The sequence below is a fragment of the Phyllobates terribilis genome, unplaced genomic scaffold (assembly GCF_046119375.1).
Source record: "Phyllobates terribilis strain yellow unplaced genomic scaffold, ASM4611937v1 Scaffold_1__5_contigs__length_1240528914, whole genome shotgun sequence".
Lineage (NCBI taxonomy): Eukaryota > Metazoa > Chordata > Amphibia > Anura > Dendrobatidae > Phyllobates > Phyllobates terribilis.
The window spans coordinates 247,779,125-247,793,571 of NW_027362761.1; the positions used below are offsets into that span (position 1 = coordinate 247,779,125).

The 14,447-nt window shown below is 46.1% G+C and overlaps 1 protein-coding gene across 1 annotated transcript in view; it reads right to left on the reverse strand.

Annotated features, from left to right (window-relative positions):
* LOC141256027 (immunoglobulin superfamily member 1-like) overlaps nt 1–14,447 on the reverse strand; it is a 100,024-nt gene that overhangs the window by 20,550 nt on the left and 65,027 nt on the right. Inside the window, exons 11-13 of the mRNA XM_073671141.1 lie at nt 3,001–3,291; nt 2,223–2,327; nt 1,079–1,106 (exon numbers count right to left, since the gene is read on the reverse strand). Of these exons, the coding sequence (XP_073527242.1) occupies nt 1,079–1,106; nt 2,223–2,327; nt 3,001–3,291 (424 nt within the window). The remainder of the gene's footprint in view (nt 1–1,078; nt 1,107–2,222; nt 2,328–3,000; nt 3,292–14,447) is intronic.

The following is a 14,447-nucleotide window of genomic DNA, read 5'->3' on the forward strand; positions in this document are numbered from 1 at the left end:
GGTGAGAGACGGCCAGAACAGTTCAGGGAGAAATGAAAGACACTCACACAGGGGTTCGCTTCGGTATGGTCCAGGGTACTCGGTACGCAGGGTGCACTTCTGGACTCTCCCCAGTGAGCGGGTATAGGGCCTCCTGATCCGTTGCTTTCACTTGCTAAGCTTCTGACCTGTCTGGAGCTAGGCCTGGCTTTATTACTGTCTCTCTCTCTCTCTTGCACCTGCTGACCTGGTGGTAGGGCCTTCTCTTGGAGATCACTCTCCCTGGACGCTGGGGCCTCCGTGACTCCTAGCCCTGGTACGGTAGTCAGCGTTGGTCGACCTGGGACTTGTAGTCCTCCAGGTATCCAGTGGTCCCTACTGGGTATAAAGGGGCCCCGTAGGCGCGGTCCTGGTGTCTAGTTCGGGGTGAGCTTGGTACGCTCCTCTGCCCCCTCGTTGCTTCCTTTTCCCTTTCACCTTCGGCCACACTCAGGGCCCTCACTAAGCTTCAACTCATGCTGTAGGCCTTGGCTCGCCTAAGCACAGCAGCCTCTTCACTGGTCTAAGTGCCAGCACACTCTCAGACTCAACACTAAACTCTGACTGACTGTCTGAACCACTGAACTGCATAGCTCCATTCTCCATATATATATCCCTAACGGGCTCCCTCTGGTGGTCTGAAGTGGTAGGGTGGAGGTGTGTGAATGTGTGAGGGCCTCTTGTGGAGAAGTCCATCCATGCACCCTACTGGGTTCTGTGGCACCTGTGCGTAGCAGGCTGCCACAGATGGCATCAGGATACAGTCCGTGTGCTGTCCGTGATTAAAATTGCCATGGATTGAAGTAAACTTTACAACCTATTTATTTTTCCATACATGAAAATCCACACACTTATGATCAAAACTGACAAGGACCAAACATTGATGGACCTCAGACTTTTTTTTTTTGCGTACATGAACAAACATGTCTGAATGAGGCTTTAGATTTACTGAAAGGTTCATACATCTACTGTATAGCAGTATTACAATTAAGGACTACAGAGATCCATCACCAATGCCCAGGCTCCTAAGCTGAACCTTTGTTAATAATGACTCTCTTACCTGAAACGAAAGCGGTTATGTCGGCTATCTACAATAAAATAAAAGAACATTATTATAATTACTTTTACAGCACATAAATATGTCATTTTTACAAAATAGCGTATAGGTCTTGTAGACATGTTTACTGCTCTCACATGTTCTACGAATCTTGTGTCTTCTATATAAGGCTATGGTCACACTATCAGTATTTGGTCAGTATTTTACATCAGTATTTCTAAGCCCAAACCAGGAGTGGGTGATAAATACAGAAGTGGTGATGTGTTTCTATTATACGTTTCCTCTGATTGTTCCACTCCTGGTTTTGGCTTACAAATACTGATGTGAAATACTGACCAAATACTGACCGTGTGAACGTGGCCTTAATCTACTATTAATATATGTTCAAATGGAGTTTTTTTCACTCAGATTTTGGCAGGGAAAATTAGTTATGTTCCATATTACAGATAAAACCCATTCAGAATTTACTTTTCACTGTAGAGAAGAATATGGGGTGTTTTTTACTGATTGCACCCGAGAACCTAAAATTGCATTAGAAAATCACATGAATTTCTGAAATTGATTTCTCTTGAACCTCAAGAAACATTGAACGTATTCTTACATATTCTTCCACATATTCTTTCACAAAACTTTTGCTATGTATGCCATATACACCTGAGTTACATGTTTTTAATATAAAGGTAGACAACATCTTCTAGCTCCATGAAGATGTTAAAAGGCTCCATAAAGAAGTAGGGATTGGGTCTACTCTGTGAAAAGGGTTGTCCTACCTTGGACATTTATGGTATAACCAACCACATGATATGTCATTTGTTCGATAGATTAGGGTACCAATGCTGGATCCTACATCATTATGAGAATGGTGCCCCATAAGGCACGGCTATCATGTTTGGCTCTCTTCAATGCCTAGTATTGGAATTCCCCAAAATTTTCAAAATGATCAAACAAGTCAATGGAGTCACTCATGAATGACCATCTCTCTATACCAGGCAGTGTACACCAGGGCCGTTCTTATAATGTGGATTTGCCATAACTGATCAAGATGGTGGTATAACCTTCTAAATGGACAAACTCATTCCCTCAAATAAATATATTTTTTACTTTTGTGACAAAGACAGAATATCTTTGGTATGCTTAATATACTCACATTTTTTACTTTTCTTATAGAACCAGAGTGCCAGAATAAAGCAAAGAAGAAGAGATATGACTCCGATAATTCCAGCAATCACTGGAGGAGACATTGGAGAGGCTTCTAAAATACACAATACAGGTAATATATCATGTAAAAACTAAGGTAGATGAAAAGCATTGTTACATTAGTTTTAGACATAAGACCCATAATTTAGTTTCACTCAACTCTATGAAGTACAGTAGTCCCAGCCATCAAATTCATGAAAGGTTATATCACTTTAGTGGCACAACTTACTGTAGTGGAGTACATTTTTGGCAGCAGCACATACCAGTTAAGAGAAGCGCCTGTTCATTTAGTGCCATGTGCCTGTTAATGAATTAGGTGCATCGTACTCCAGCGAGCCCTTCATTAACACTGCCATGGGCAGCTTGATGAATCGACAGCATTTTATTCAATGGAAGTTTCATTTTTCAAGTTAAATTAGGTCACAACTACAATATACCTTTTATTTATTTGGGCACTTTCAGTGGCCGTTGAGTACATGGGTTCGGCATCTATTTTACAGGGGCCCTTCACTACCAAATTAAGATGCTTTCTTATACTGCAGCTCTAACATTGTAATTATTTATTACACATACAGAAAGAAGGGGAAAATACTATTACCATATGAAAAGACCATAAGTAACAGGCAATATGAGTGGAACTATTAGAACTGTAATGATTGTTTCCCACTGCCCTAGAAGTAGTCAACTCATCACTATAACCAGGAAAGAACAACTGGTAGTAAACACACCTGAGAGCTGTACAGAAAGTATTTCACTCCTTCCAGACCTAACTTTTCTACCTCTCAGTTCCTCTTCATATTCACAGTTGTAGGAAAGTTGATTGATAGGTCCCAGTTCCAACTTAAGAGAGGCAGAGAAAGCCGTTACGTTGGTCACATCATATTTTTCCGCGGTGTTGAAATAGTAAAAGGTTCTGAGCAGATCATTATCCGGTGCTGAACAGTTTAATGTAACCTCAAACCCAGCCTCTAATTTTTCTATGGGGCCTTCCAATGTTAGTTTTGGAGCTGGCAATGGATCTAAATGGAAAAAAACACAACAAGGTCATAATATCTTGTAATTCTACAAGACCATTCTAAAACAATTCTAAGAAAGCTATGTTCAAAGAAATAAATGCAGTATATTTCTTCCCTTTATTTCTAACTAGATGGCATCTCCATGTATCTATTACTTAACCAGTTGGGACATGAAGACTGAAATCATTTATTTAGTCTTCCACTGATTAATAGCTATACTGACAATTTCTCACGGGGAGATGTAAGGCATACAACAAATGGCCTTGCTATACAATTTAGCTGTAGTGTACGTTTCTTTCGTCAACATGATCCAAAATTGGTACTAATGGAAGTGTCCCATTCATAGGATTGTCAGGACGGACTTTTTTAATTGCTTCCTGCAGATATTATCACAGTTGGAATTGACTTGGAACATCCTTGCCGATTTCTACTCCTACTTGGCTAAGTGATGTGATACCAGATATACTTTTGAGTTCCCAAACCAGTTCAGAACTAAGGCAATTGTGAACTAGGAACTAGGAAACCTGGCTGTACGATCTTCAGATTTTACCAGGCTATCACATTAGCCATAGTTGATCCATATTTGCCCCTAGGCATATTTACTTATAACAGTATTTCTACACTGCCAATGAGCAGAGTTTTGTCAACTGTGCCCCTGCCATATTGACTGTCACCCTTTATACCGCTTACGTTTCCCACATGTGATATGTTTTGTTTGGCAAAAGGTTAATTTTTTCAGAAGTTCAATGGTTTGGATGGGACTAAATATTTTCATTTGAAAAAGCTGACCACTTTCCATAGCACTGCCTTTGCTTTACTTCTTAATGGAAGGAAATTAAACCACCAAACCAGAGTACAGTCCACAATGTGGTGTATTCATCCAAATCAAGAAAGCAACGTGTCAATTCTATCAAAGGTCCTGTAATAGGACTGAAACGTTTCGGCTAAGGAAAGGTCAATAAGCAACAATTTAGATTAGAATCTAAAGGAGTTCTGAGACTTCTTTGTATTGAATTTAGACCAGTACAATGGTTCTTGTCGCTGACAACTGCACTTGATTCATTGTTTAATGTTGTGCTATTTTTTTCTTTTGTGAAGTCCCCTTTTTTACTAAGATAGACAAGTGTCGAAGTGGTGCATCTGTATAACCCCTTTTCCCAATTCCGTCATGCCTATTATTTAAAGATGTTTCAAACCATATTACTATAGTTTTTGCTTATAGTACATATGAGCATATGTGTGGTCTATAGGTGACGCAAAAAAGATTAAGTGTAAAAAAACCCCTCATAAAGTCATATATTCTAATTGGGAGTTAGTTACAAGCAAAGTGTGCAGACTATTAGATTACAATGTGAATCTTGGGATTAGTGAAATCTCTTTAGCCATGACTAAGAACAATTTAATAATATTGTTTCGTAATGTGTAGACTCATAAGACTATTTTTTTCTACTCTTTTTCTTGGATGTTTCTTTTATCATATTAGATTTTAATCTTATGAAATAAAGGATTCAGATTTTTTTATCGGTTAAGAGTGCTAGAACTTCCTTTTCTCATAACCATACTGTACCAGATATCAGTCTTCTTCAGAAATTCAGTAACAGAACCAAGCTCACTACACAGATACAGTAACAGAACCATACAGCATACATATTGTACCAGATACAAGTCTTCATTGATATGGTGACAAAACTAAGCTTACTACACAGAAGCATCAAAGGGAGTCTGTCATCCCCAAAATGCCTTTTAGATTAACTATACAATGACATAGGGGTCTTCACCCCTATACAAATGACACTTGTACTGTACCTGTTAGTGGAACAGTGCTTGTGAAAATAACTTTTAATTCACATGCAAATAGGGGTCTTTAATGTACCCATGGCATGGCCATAAACTGGGTGCACCATTTTGCATCTTTGGGACTACCCTAGCTTGCGAGTGATGGATAGCACTCGCTCCTAAAGCGAACATTTCCCTGTGTGTGTGCACATGCGTATTGATACAGACTGTGCAGGCCGTGATTGCATACAGTGGTTGGGTGCGTTTTCTTTCCTGGGTTCTTACTGCTTATGCAGCTCATATGCTATAAAGTGTAGAGAGCCTGCAGAAAGCCAGGTGGAAGACCGTGCCCAGGCATTTGTGTCTGCACAGCCAGTATCAATGCACATTTGCGCACACTTGGGACAGCGTTCACAAGGTAGGGCAGTCCAAAAGAGACAAATTCAGGGGGAAAAATAGTGCACCCAGCTCATGGCCATGTCATGAATGCACCGAAGCCCCCTTATTTACATATGGATTAAAAGTTACAGTGGGTACGGAAAGTATTCAGACCCCTTTACATTTTTCACTCTTTGTTTCATTGCAGCCATTAGGTAAGTTCTAAAAAGTTCATTTTTTTCTCAAATCAAGTGCTATCAGTTTAATGAAACACAGCTGGACTCCAATGAAGGAGTAGAACCATCTCAAGGAGGATCACAAGGAAATGGACAGCATGTGACTTAAATATGAGTGTCTGAACAAAGGGTCTGAATACTTATGACCATGTGATATTTCAGTTTTTCTTTTTTAATAAATTTGCAAAAATTTCTACATTTCTTTTTTTTTCAGTCAAGATGGGGTGCAGAGTGTACTTTAATGAGAAAAAAAATGAACTTTTTAGAATTTACCAAATGGCTGCAATGAAACAAAGAGTGAAAAATTAAAGGGGTCTGAATACTTTCCGTACCCACTGTATTTTCACTTACGCTGTACCAGTAACAGGTACAATGCTAACATGATTTTTAAGGGGTGAAGTCCCATTTAAAACTATATAGTTAGTCTAAAAGACCTGCCTATAACAACTGCAGGTGGAGCTCGGCTCGTGACTGTTAACCTGTTAAATGTCACTAACAATCTCTGGCAGCAGCATTAATAGTTTGCCGACATAGGGGCGCGTCACTCTTTGTGTCCATTGGTGCTCCCGTGACACAATTGCGTGGCGTCATTGGGTTGCTATGACAGCCAAGGGTTATTCAGAGGGACTAATAAATGCACTAAAAAGTAAAAAAAAAGTAATGCAAGTTCGAATCACCTCCTTTTCCCCCTATTAAAAATAAAGATATTAAAAAAAAATTAAAAAATACACAAATTTGTTATCACCGTGTCCATAAAAGTCCAATCTATCAAAATATAAAAATAATTAACCCAATTGGTAACCACTGTAAATAGAAAAAAATTAAAAGTTAAGAAGTTGTGTTTTTTTTGTCATTGCAGCACTGCAAAAAAAATATAAGAAGCGGTCAGCACGTCATAATGTATCCGAAAAAATAAAAACATTATGGGTCTCAGAAAATGGCGAAACAATCAAAACATTTTTGGGACTCATTTTTAATTGAATTAAATTTTTAATTTAATTTTATTTTTTTCCACCACTTAAATAATAAAAAAACTGGAGAAGTTTGGTATCGCCATAATCGTACTGATGAGGAGAATCATATTGCCACGTCATTTTTAATGTACCCAATGAAAAACATTTCCCAATTCGAATTTCAAATTCGTAATTTCACCTCACTTGGAATTTTTTTCCATTACTCTATGTGGTAAAATGAATTCTGTCATTCAAAAGTACAACTCGCCCTGCAAAAAACAAGCCCTAAAACGTGTATGTGGACTAAAAATGAAAAAAATTATGGCTTTTGGAAGAAGGGGATGAAAAAATTAAAACGCAAAAATGGAAAATGGCCATGTCGGGAAGGGAATAATAGTAGAAAAGATGCGGCATGCATACTGTACCAGATACCATACTGTATACATTATCAGAGGCATAGTAGTGGAACTAAACTTACTACACAGATACACTATGTGCATGTTCACGTGATGTTTCAGCAACAGATCCTTGACTCCATTGAGAGTTCTGTTCAAACTCCCGAATAAAGGGGTTTCGAACATACTCTGAATGGAGCCATAGACTTCAATTATCATAGTCCAAATCATTCAAGTTTGGACTCTGTATAAGCGTTCATTCAACCATCTCTTTGAGGTTGGAGACAATAATGGTTTCTTTCGGATTTCTATGACTTCATAGATGCAGCTGAAAAATCAGAATTCAAAGTTGAAAGTTTTGGACTCTGTTTGATAATTAAAGTTGACAGCTCCACTGAGGACATGTTCGAATCAGTTTTTTTGGCGGCTCAGACTGAACGCCAGTAGAACTATGCACATGTGGCTCAGTCATGATATGAGCATGCATACCAAGGGTGGACACTGAGATCAGCAGCTTGTGCCATCTATCTTGACATGACTACTAAGCACAGTGACTGGCTGCAGCGACCATGTAGTCGTGATGTCACCATTGCATTAATTAACAAAGTCCAGAGCAGTATGGGTGAGGCGTCTGTCGACCTGGGGAAGTTGAGAAACTCTGATTGTATTATTTTTCCTTAGCACTATGAGCATAAAAAATGTAAAAGGGAAATTCTATGTAAGTAACACATTTCATACAAAAAAAAAATTGGACACACATCAGAAAATTACTATGCACGTCATATACTGTATTTTTCAGACTATAAGACGCACCGGACCATAAGACACACCTAAGTTTTAGAGGAGGAAAATAGGAAAAAAAAGGTAAGCAAAAAATGTGGTCATGATGCACTGTTATGGGGGGGGGGGAGGTTTGCTGCTGACACTGTTATAGGGGTAATGTCCCCCAATTCTGTATTAATATCCACCATCCTGGTATATATGTGTCCCCATCCTGGTATATATGGCCCCCATCCTAATCCTGGTATGCATGGCCTCCCATCCCCATCCTGATATGCATGGCCCCCCATCCCCATCCTGTTATGCATGGCACCCCTCATCGCCATCCTGGTATGCATGGCCCCCTTCCTGGTATGCATAGCCCCCCATCTCCATCCTGGTATGCATGGCCCCCATTCCCATCTTGGTATGCATGGTCCCTCATCCCCAACCTGGTATCCATGGCCCCCATCCTCATTCTGGTAAGAATGACCCCCCAATCCCCATCCTGGTATGCATAGCCCCCCATCCCCATCCTGGTATACATGGCCCCCCATCCCCATCCTGGTATGCATGGCACCCCTCATCTTCCCCATCCTGATATGCATAACCCCCAACCCCATCCTGGTATCCGTGGCACCTCATCCCCATCCTAGTAAGAATGGCCCCCATCCTGGTATACCTGGCTCCCCATCCCTCTCCTCGTATGCATTGCCCCATCATCCACAATCCTGGTATGCATGGCCCCCTCATCACCAATCCTGGTATGCATGGCCCCCTCATCCCCATCCTGGTAAGTATTGCCCCCTCATCACCAATCCTGGTATGCATGGCCCCCCCATCACTATGCACATGAAAAGAAATAAACACTTCTACTCACCTTCCTTCACTCTGCTCCAGTGCTGCATCCTGTTCTGCCAGCAGCTGATCTCATCATGCGAGCAGCGCATGATGTCACTTCCATGCGCCCTCATACTCTGATATCAGCTGCCGGGATATTCACTCCTCTCCACGCAGGGACTATGGGTGTGGAGAGGAGTGAACATTCATTTTCTTTAATAGCGCACACTGTCAGTCGAAGTCACGGCTTCCTGCTGCTGCTCGGCAATCACATGTGCCCGTTACTAAAGAGAATGAATATTCATTCCTCTCCATGCCCAAGGGAGTGGGGAGTAGTGAATATTTATACTCTCTAATAGCGGGCACACAGGATCGCTGAGCCGCTGCAGGAAGCCGCATCTGCGACTGACAGTGTGCGCTATTAAGGAGAATGAATATTCACTCGTCTCCACTCTCATGGGAGTGGAGAGGAGTGAATATTCATTATCTTTATCTACATGTGATCGCTGCAGCAGCCGGCTCCGCTCCTCCGCTGCTGCCACTCCCTCCAATCCCACCCATCCACAGCCGGAATGTATTGTCCGGACTATAAGACACCCCCCCCACTTTCCTCCAAAATTTTGGAGGAAAAAAGTGTGTCTTATAGTCCGAAAAATACGGTAAGTACAAAGCAAACTTCACACTACCACCTTGCACAGGTAACATAAGTACACTTCACATTTCACATATGTGCAGCGCACACATCAGACACATGACACAAGCACATCAAACATATCAGACATGTCACACAAGCATCTACCAGACATGTCACACAAGAACATGCAAGCACAGCACATACTGTACATCACACACAATAGACAAGCATAGGTCTTACATAGAATGCATCAGACACGTCTCACAAGCACAGCACACATTTTAGACAGATCACACAAGCATAACACACACATCAGACATCAAGCAAGCACAGCCCTCACATCAGACGCATCACATATGCACATATCAGAATTGTCACGCATGCACAGTGCACACCACAGACACGCCAAGCAAGCACAGCGTATATATTAGATATGTCAAGCAAACACAGCGAACACATAAGACACATGAAAAACACAGTGCACACATTAGTCATGTCACACAGGCACAAAGCATACACCAGACAAGTCATACAAGCACAGTGCACACATCACACACGTTGCAGAAGCACAGTGCACACATCAGGCACATCACACAAGCACAGGGCACACAACGGACATGTCACATAAGCACAGAGCACATATGAGACATATCACACAAACTGACCGCACACATGAAACACATCACACAAGTGCAGCACACACATCAGACATGTCACATAAGCACAGTGCACACATCAGACACATCACACAAACATCATTCACTTCACACAAGCATAGTGGACACATTAGCCACGTCACACAAGTGTAAGGTCTCTAAGTGGGGTAGTCTTGGATGAGCTGCTGCTCCTGCACACTCCGGCATCCTACAGGAAAATCGTGTCCCAGTCCTGGTTTGCGGATATGTGTGGGGTGCATCACACTTACTTGTGGGCCGTAGGCCTCCACTGTCTCCAGGCATCCATCCTCCAGAACCGCCGCACACAATACAGAGGACACCAAATGCTTTATAACAGTCAAACGTTTACTGAGTAGCTTACGGTCATTACAATGAAGCATGTGGGATAGTGCACAACAGGTTACAGTCTTCCTCTCAGGTACTGGACATCACTTCAGCCCAGCGCTCGGTCTGGATAGAGCATCCCTTTTCCTGCTAACTCCACTAGTGTGTCACCCTACCTGGATGCCACAAGTGTAATTAAAGCTGTGTCTGAGAGCAAGGGGGAGGTTCTCTGGTTAGGGGAACATTAGCATGCAATGCCTCCTGTCTCAGGCCAGTAGGGGGAGCAGGCTGCCCCTATAAAAGCTGGTACTGGGGACAGGGTTAGGGAGAACTTGATGGCCTGTCTCAGCACTGAGACTTGTCCCAGAGCAGAGCAGGGACAGACAGTTGCACTGCACCTAAGAGGAAGTGTGGCAGGAGGAGAGCCACAAGCCAGAGACAAGAGGCGAAGAGAGCCTGTCTTGGCAGAGAAAAGACTTAATTTTACCAGACTTTGGTGTCTGAGGCTGGAAGGATTCCACATCCCCCAGCAGAGAACCAGTTCGCAAGGGACTGTACTTTCCTTGGCCTAAGAAGCCTGGAGGCCCTGCCACAACCGAAGGGACCAGTAAAGCCGTACCAGGCTGGGAGCAGAAAGGAACCCACGTCGCAGGCCATACAGGCGAGAAAGCACGGAAGCTCGGAAACGTGGGCTGTTACTCTATAAAGAGGAGATAGCCAGAAGGAGCGCAGAAAGCACGGTAGGCCTACACCCTCACCCTGACCAGGGCCAATTTCCCCGTTGCTCTCAGACATCCAGGTCCCCTCCTAGCTGGGACTGTTTGTGGGTCAGTTTACCTGTTTAGTAAAGACCCTGGACTGCAATCTGTTGTCTGTGTGCTCCTTGCTCCTCCAGCACTACCATCACTCCCACCATCCACTATACTGCCCTGGGGCCGCACTCTTCCCGTGGGGAGTCACACTACCATAGCTGCACACCTCATCAGCCCCAGCGGTCTGCATGCAGCGGCGGTTCCTATTAACCGCAATCCACGGGTGGCGTAGTCGGACATAATCAATATAACGGACTACCACTGGCCTGACCACCCTGAGCCACGGAACCGGGTTGCCACTACTACTCCCATCGTTTCCCCCTATTGCCCGGATCTGAGTGCCCCACGGCCCAGGGGGCGAGTCAGCTTTGGCGTAGTCGGCAGGATTTTGTGCCCGCAACCACCGGGTACTGCGTGCCTGAAAAAGACTGTTGTAAACTTACCTGTGGCGAAGTTTCCCGCCGTCCGAAGTCGTTTCCCGCCATCCGCTGCTGTTTCCCGCCATCGGACGCCATCTTCAGGACGCCGCGCGGGAAGAAGAGGGGCGTGGACGTCGAAAGCGCGCGAGACCCGAAGCTCCGCCCCACGCACCGACGCTGCGCAAGGTCCTGGAAGGGAGAGAGAGCGACGCTGATGTCATCAGGACGCGACGCCAGGTCCTCGTCCGTAGCAGCAGCAGCGGAGCCGCGGCCTACAGAAGAGGATCGTCGGAAGGTAGGCCACGGTCCACTAGGGGGGTAGAAAGATGTCGGACACAGAGGCGCCCACTACCACCAACGCAGCTGCAGCAGCGGTGATGCCATTTTCCCTGCCCTACATCCCTGGAGCGGCCTGGCTGCCCAAATACTCAGGGGAGCCCCATGCCCTAACTCAGTGGTCCCCAACCTTTTTTGCACCAGGGACCGGCTTGAAGCAAGATCATTTTTCCATGGCCCAGCAAGGAGGGGGTGGGGTGGGCGGGGCTTTGGTCATATGGGGGCGGGGTAATGGAGGGATTTGGAGTTTAGTGCATACTTATCATATAGTGTAGACCAGGTCCCCGCCAGGAGCTATGCCAGGAGCCCCACATAATGTGCTGTGCCAGGAGCCGCATCACTGAGGCCCCATCACGCCCTGCAGCAGGACAGGGCAGCTGTCCTGACAGCTGCTGTTCAGCTGCATTTACTTCATCCCAGGGGCGGACACAGACTGTAGTGGGCCCCTGTGCAAGAAATTTTTTGGGGCCCCCCCCGCCCTTCATAAGGCAACAAAGTTATGTAAACATAACCCCCCCATGTGCATCTCTCACCCCCCCATGTGCAGCTCACCCCCGTGCATCTCTCATCCCCTCCGTGCATCTCTCATCCCCCCCGTGCATCTCTCATCCACCCCCCGTGCATCTCTCATCCACCCCCCGTGCATCTCTCATCCACCCCCCGTGCATCTCTCATCCCCCCCGTGCATCTCTCACCCCCCCGTGCATCTCTCATCCACCCCCCGTGCATCTCTCATCCCCCCCGTGCATCTCTCACCCCCCCGTGCATCTCTCATCTCTCCCCTCCCTCCCATGTGCATCTCTCATCTCTCCCCTCCCCCCATGTGCATCTCTCATCTCTCCCCTCCCCCCATGTGCATCTCTCATCTCTCCCCTCCCCCCATGTGGATCTCTCATCTCTCCCCTCCCCCATGTGCATCTCTCATCTCTCCCCTCCCCCCCATGTGGATCTCTCATCTCTCCCCTCCCCCATGTGCATCTCTCATCTCTCCCCTCCCCCCCATGTGGATCTCTCATCTCTCCCCTCCCCCATGTGCATCTCTCATCTCTCCCCTCCCCCCATGTGCATCTCCCATTCCCCCCACTCCTAGTTAATTGTATTTAAAAAAAAATAAAACTTGTTATACTTACCCCCATGCGATCCCTGCAGAATCCTGGCGCTCGTCCAAATCGCTGACACCAGGTTCTCCTGACTTCCGGCCATGTGACGGCGCCGTCACATGACCGGAAGTCAGGGGAATCATGAAGGTGCTGCCGCAGCAGCGCAGCGCTAAGATGTCCCGGACCCGGCGCTTAGCATGCGGCCGGGGGCCCCATGAGGAGAGAGACGCACAAGAGGGGGGCTCCGAGGGGGCTCCTACCGGCCGGGCCCCATACTGGAGTCAGGGCAGTCATGCCCTGATGGCGGCCCTGCTGGAGGCTGGAGGGGCCCCCTCTCCCCGCGGACCGGCTGAAAAACCCCAACGGCCCGGTCCTGGTCCGCGGACCGGCAGTTGGGGACCTCTGCCCTAACTGACTTCAAGGAAAGGCTATACAGTTTGTTCCAGGTTTACCCCCTGACAGAGGAACAGAAGGTCAGCATATTGACAGGGCAGTTAAGTGGCGCAGCCCAAAGGGAGGTAAAGTCATGGCCCACTGAGGAGAAAAGGACTGTGAAGGGTATTCTGGCCCGGCTGCGGGGTACCTTTGATACACGTACCTCCGCTGAGATTAAAATGAGGTTCTATGGATGTAGGCAGCGGGCACAGGACAGCATCAGAGACTATGCCCTAAATCTGCAGGAAGCCTTGAGGGCTATTCAACAAACTGACCCTGGCAGTGTGCAGGAAACCGATAAGCTGCTAACAGAACAATTCATAGAAGGTCTGCTGTCTAGTGCCTACAGGGCCCAACTGCGCCTCATGTTCTTTCAGAACCCCGACCTGACCTTCGCCCAATTTAAGGACAGGGCCATAAGGGTGCTCCGTGAATCTGCAACCAGTGGCGCTATAAACCCCCGGCGCCCTGCTATCACCTACCACCAGGAGGCGGCGCCCTCCTCTATGGACTCCGTGGAGGCTGATGCACAGGCCCTGAACCAAGCCCCGTCGAAAGGCCTGCACCACCAAGTCCAGGAGCTGACCAGGAGCGTCGCGGCGTTGACCAGGACCGTCCAGGCGTTGCAAGTGGACCCGTCAAGACCCATCAAGCTGGCTTCAAGTCCGGAGGATGTCCCGTGGCGTCGACAGAGGAGGATCCCGTCGTTCCGAGGGAGGCCCACAGACCGCTACGCAGAGGATGGACAGCCCATTTGCCGTCGATGCAACCAGTCCGGACACATTTCCAGGTACTGTAATTTAAACGGGTCCAACCTGGGGCAGAGGGCCAACCCCCAGGCATAAGATCACCAGGCCCTTACAATTGGCGTAATAAGTACGTTGGGGGGCGCCCAGTTTTACCCGTGGTGCTGGACGGTATCCCCATGAGCGCCTTGCTGGATACTGGGTCGCAAGTAACCACAATCCCTTATGTACTTTTTAAGCAGTATTGGACTGATGCTGATATCACACGGTATCCAGACAGTAACTTGAGCATCATCGCCAGTAATGGCTTACCCGTGCCGCAGATGGGGTTCAAGGAGA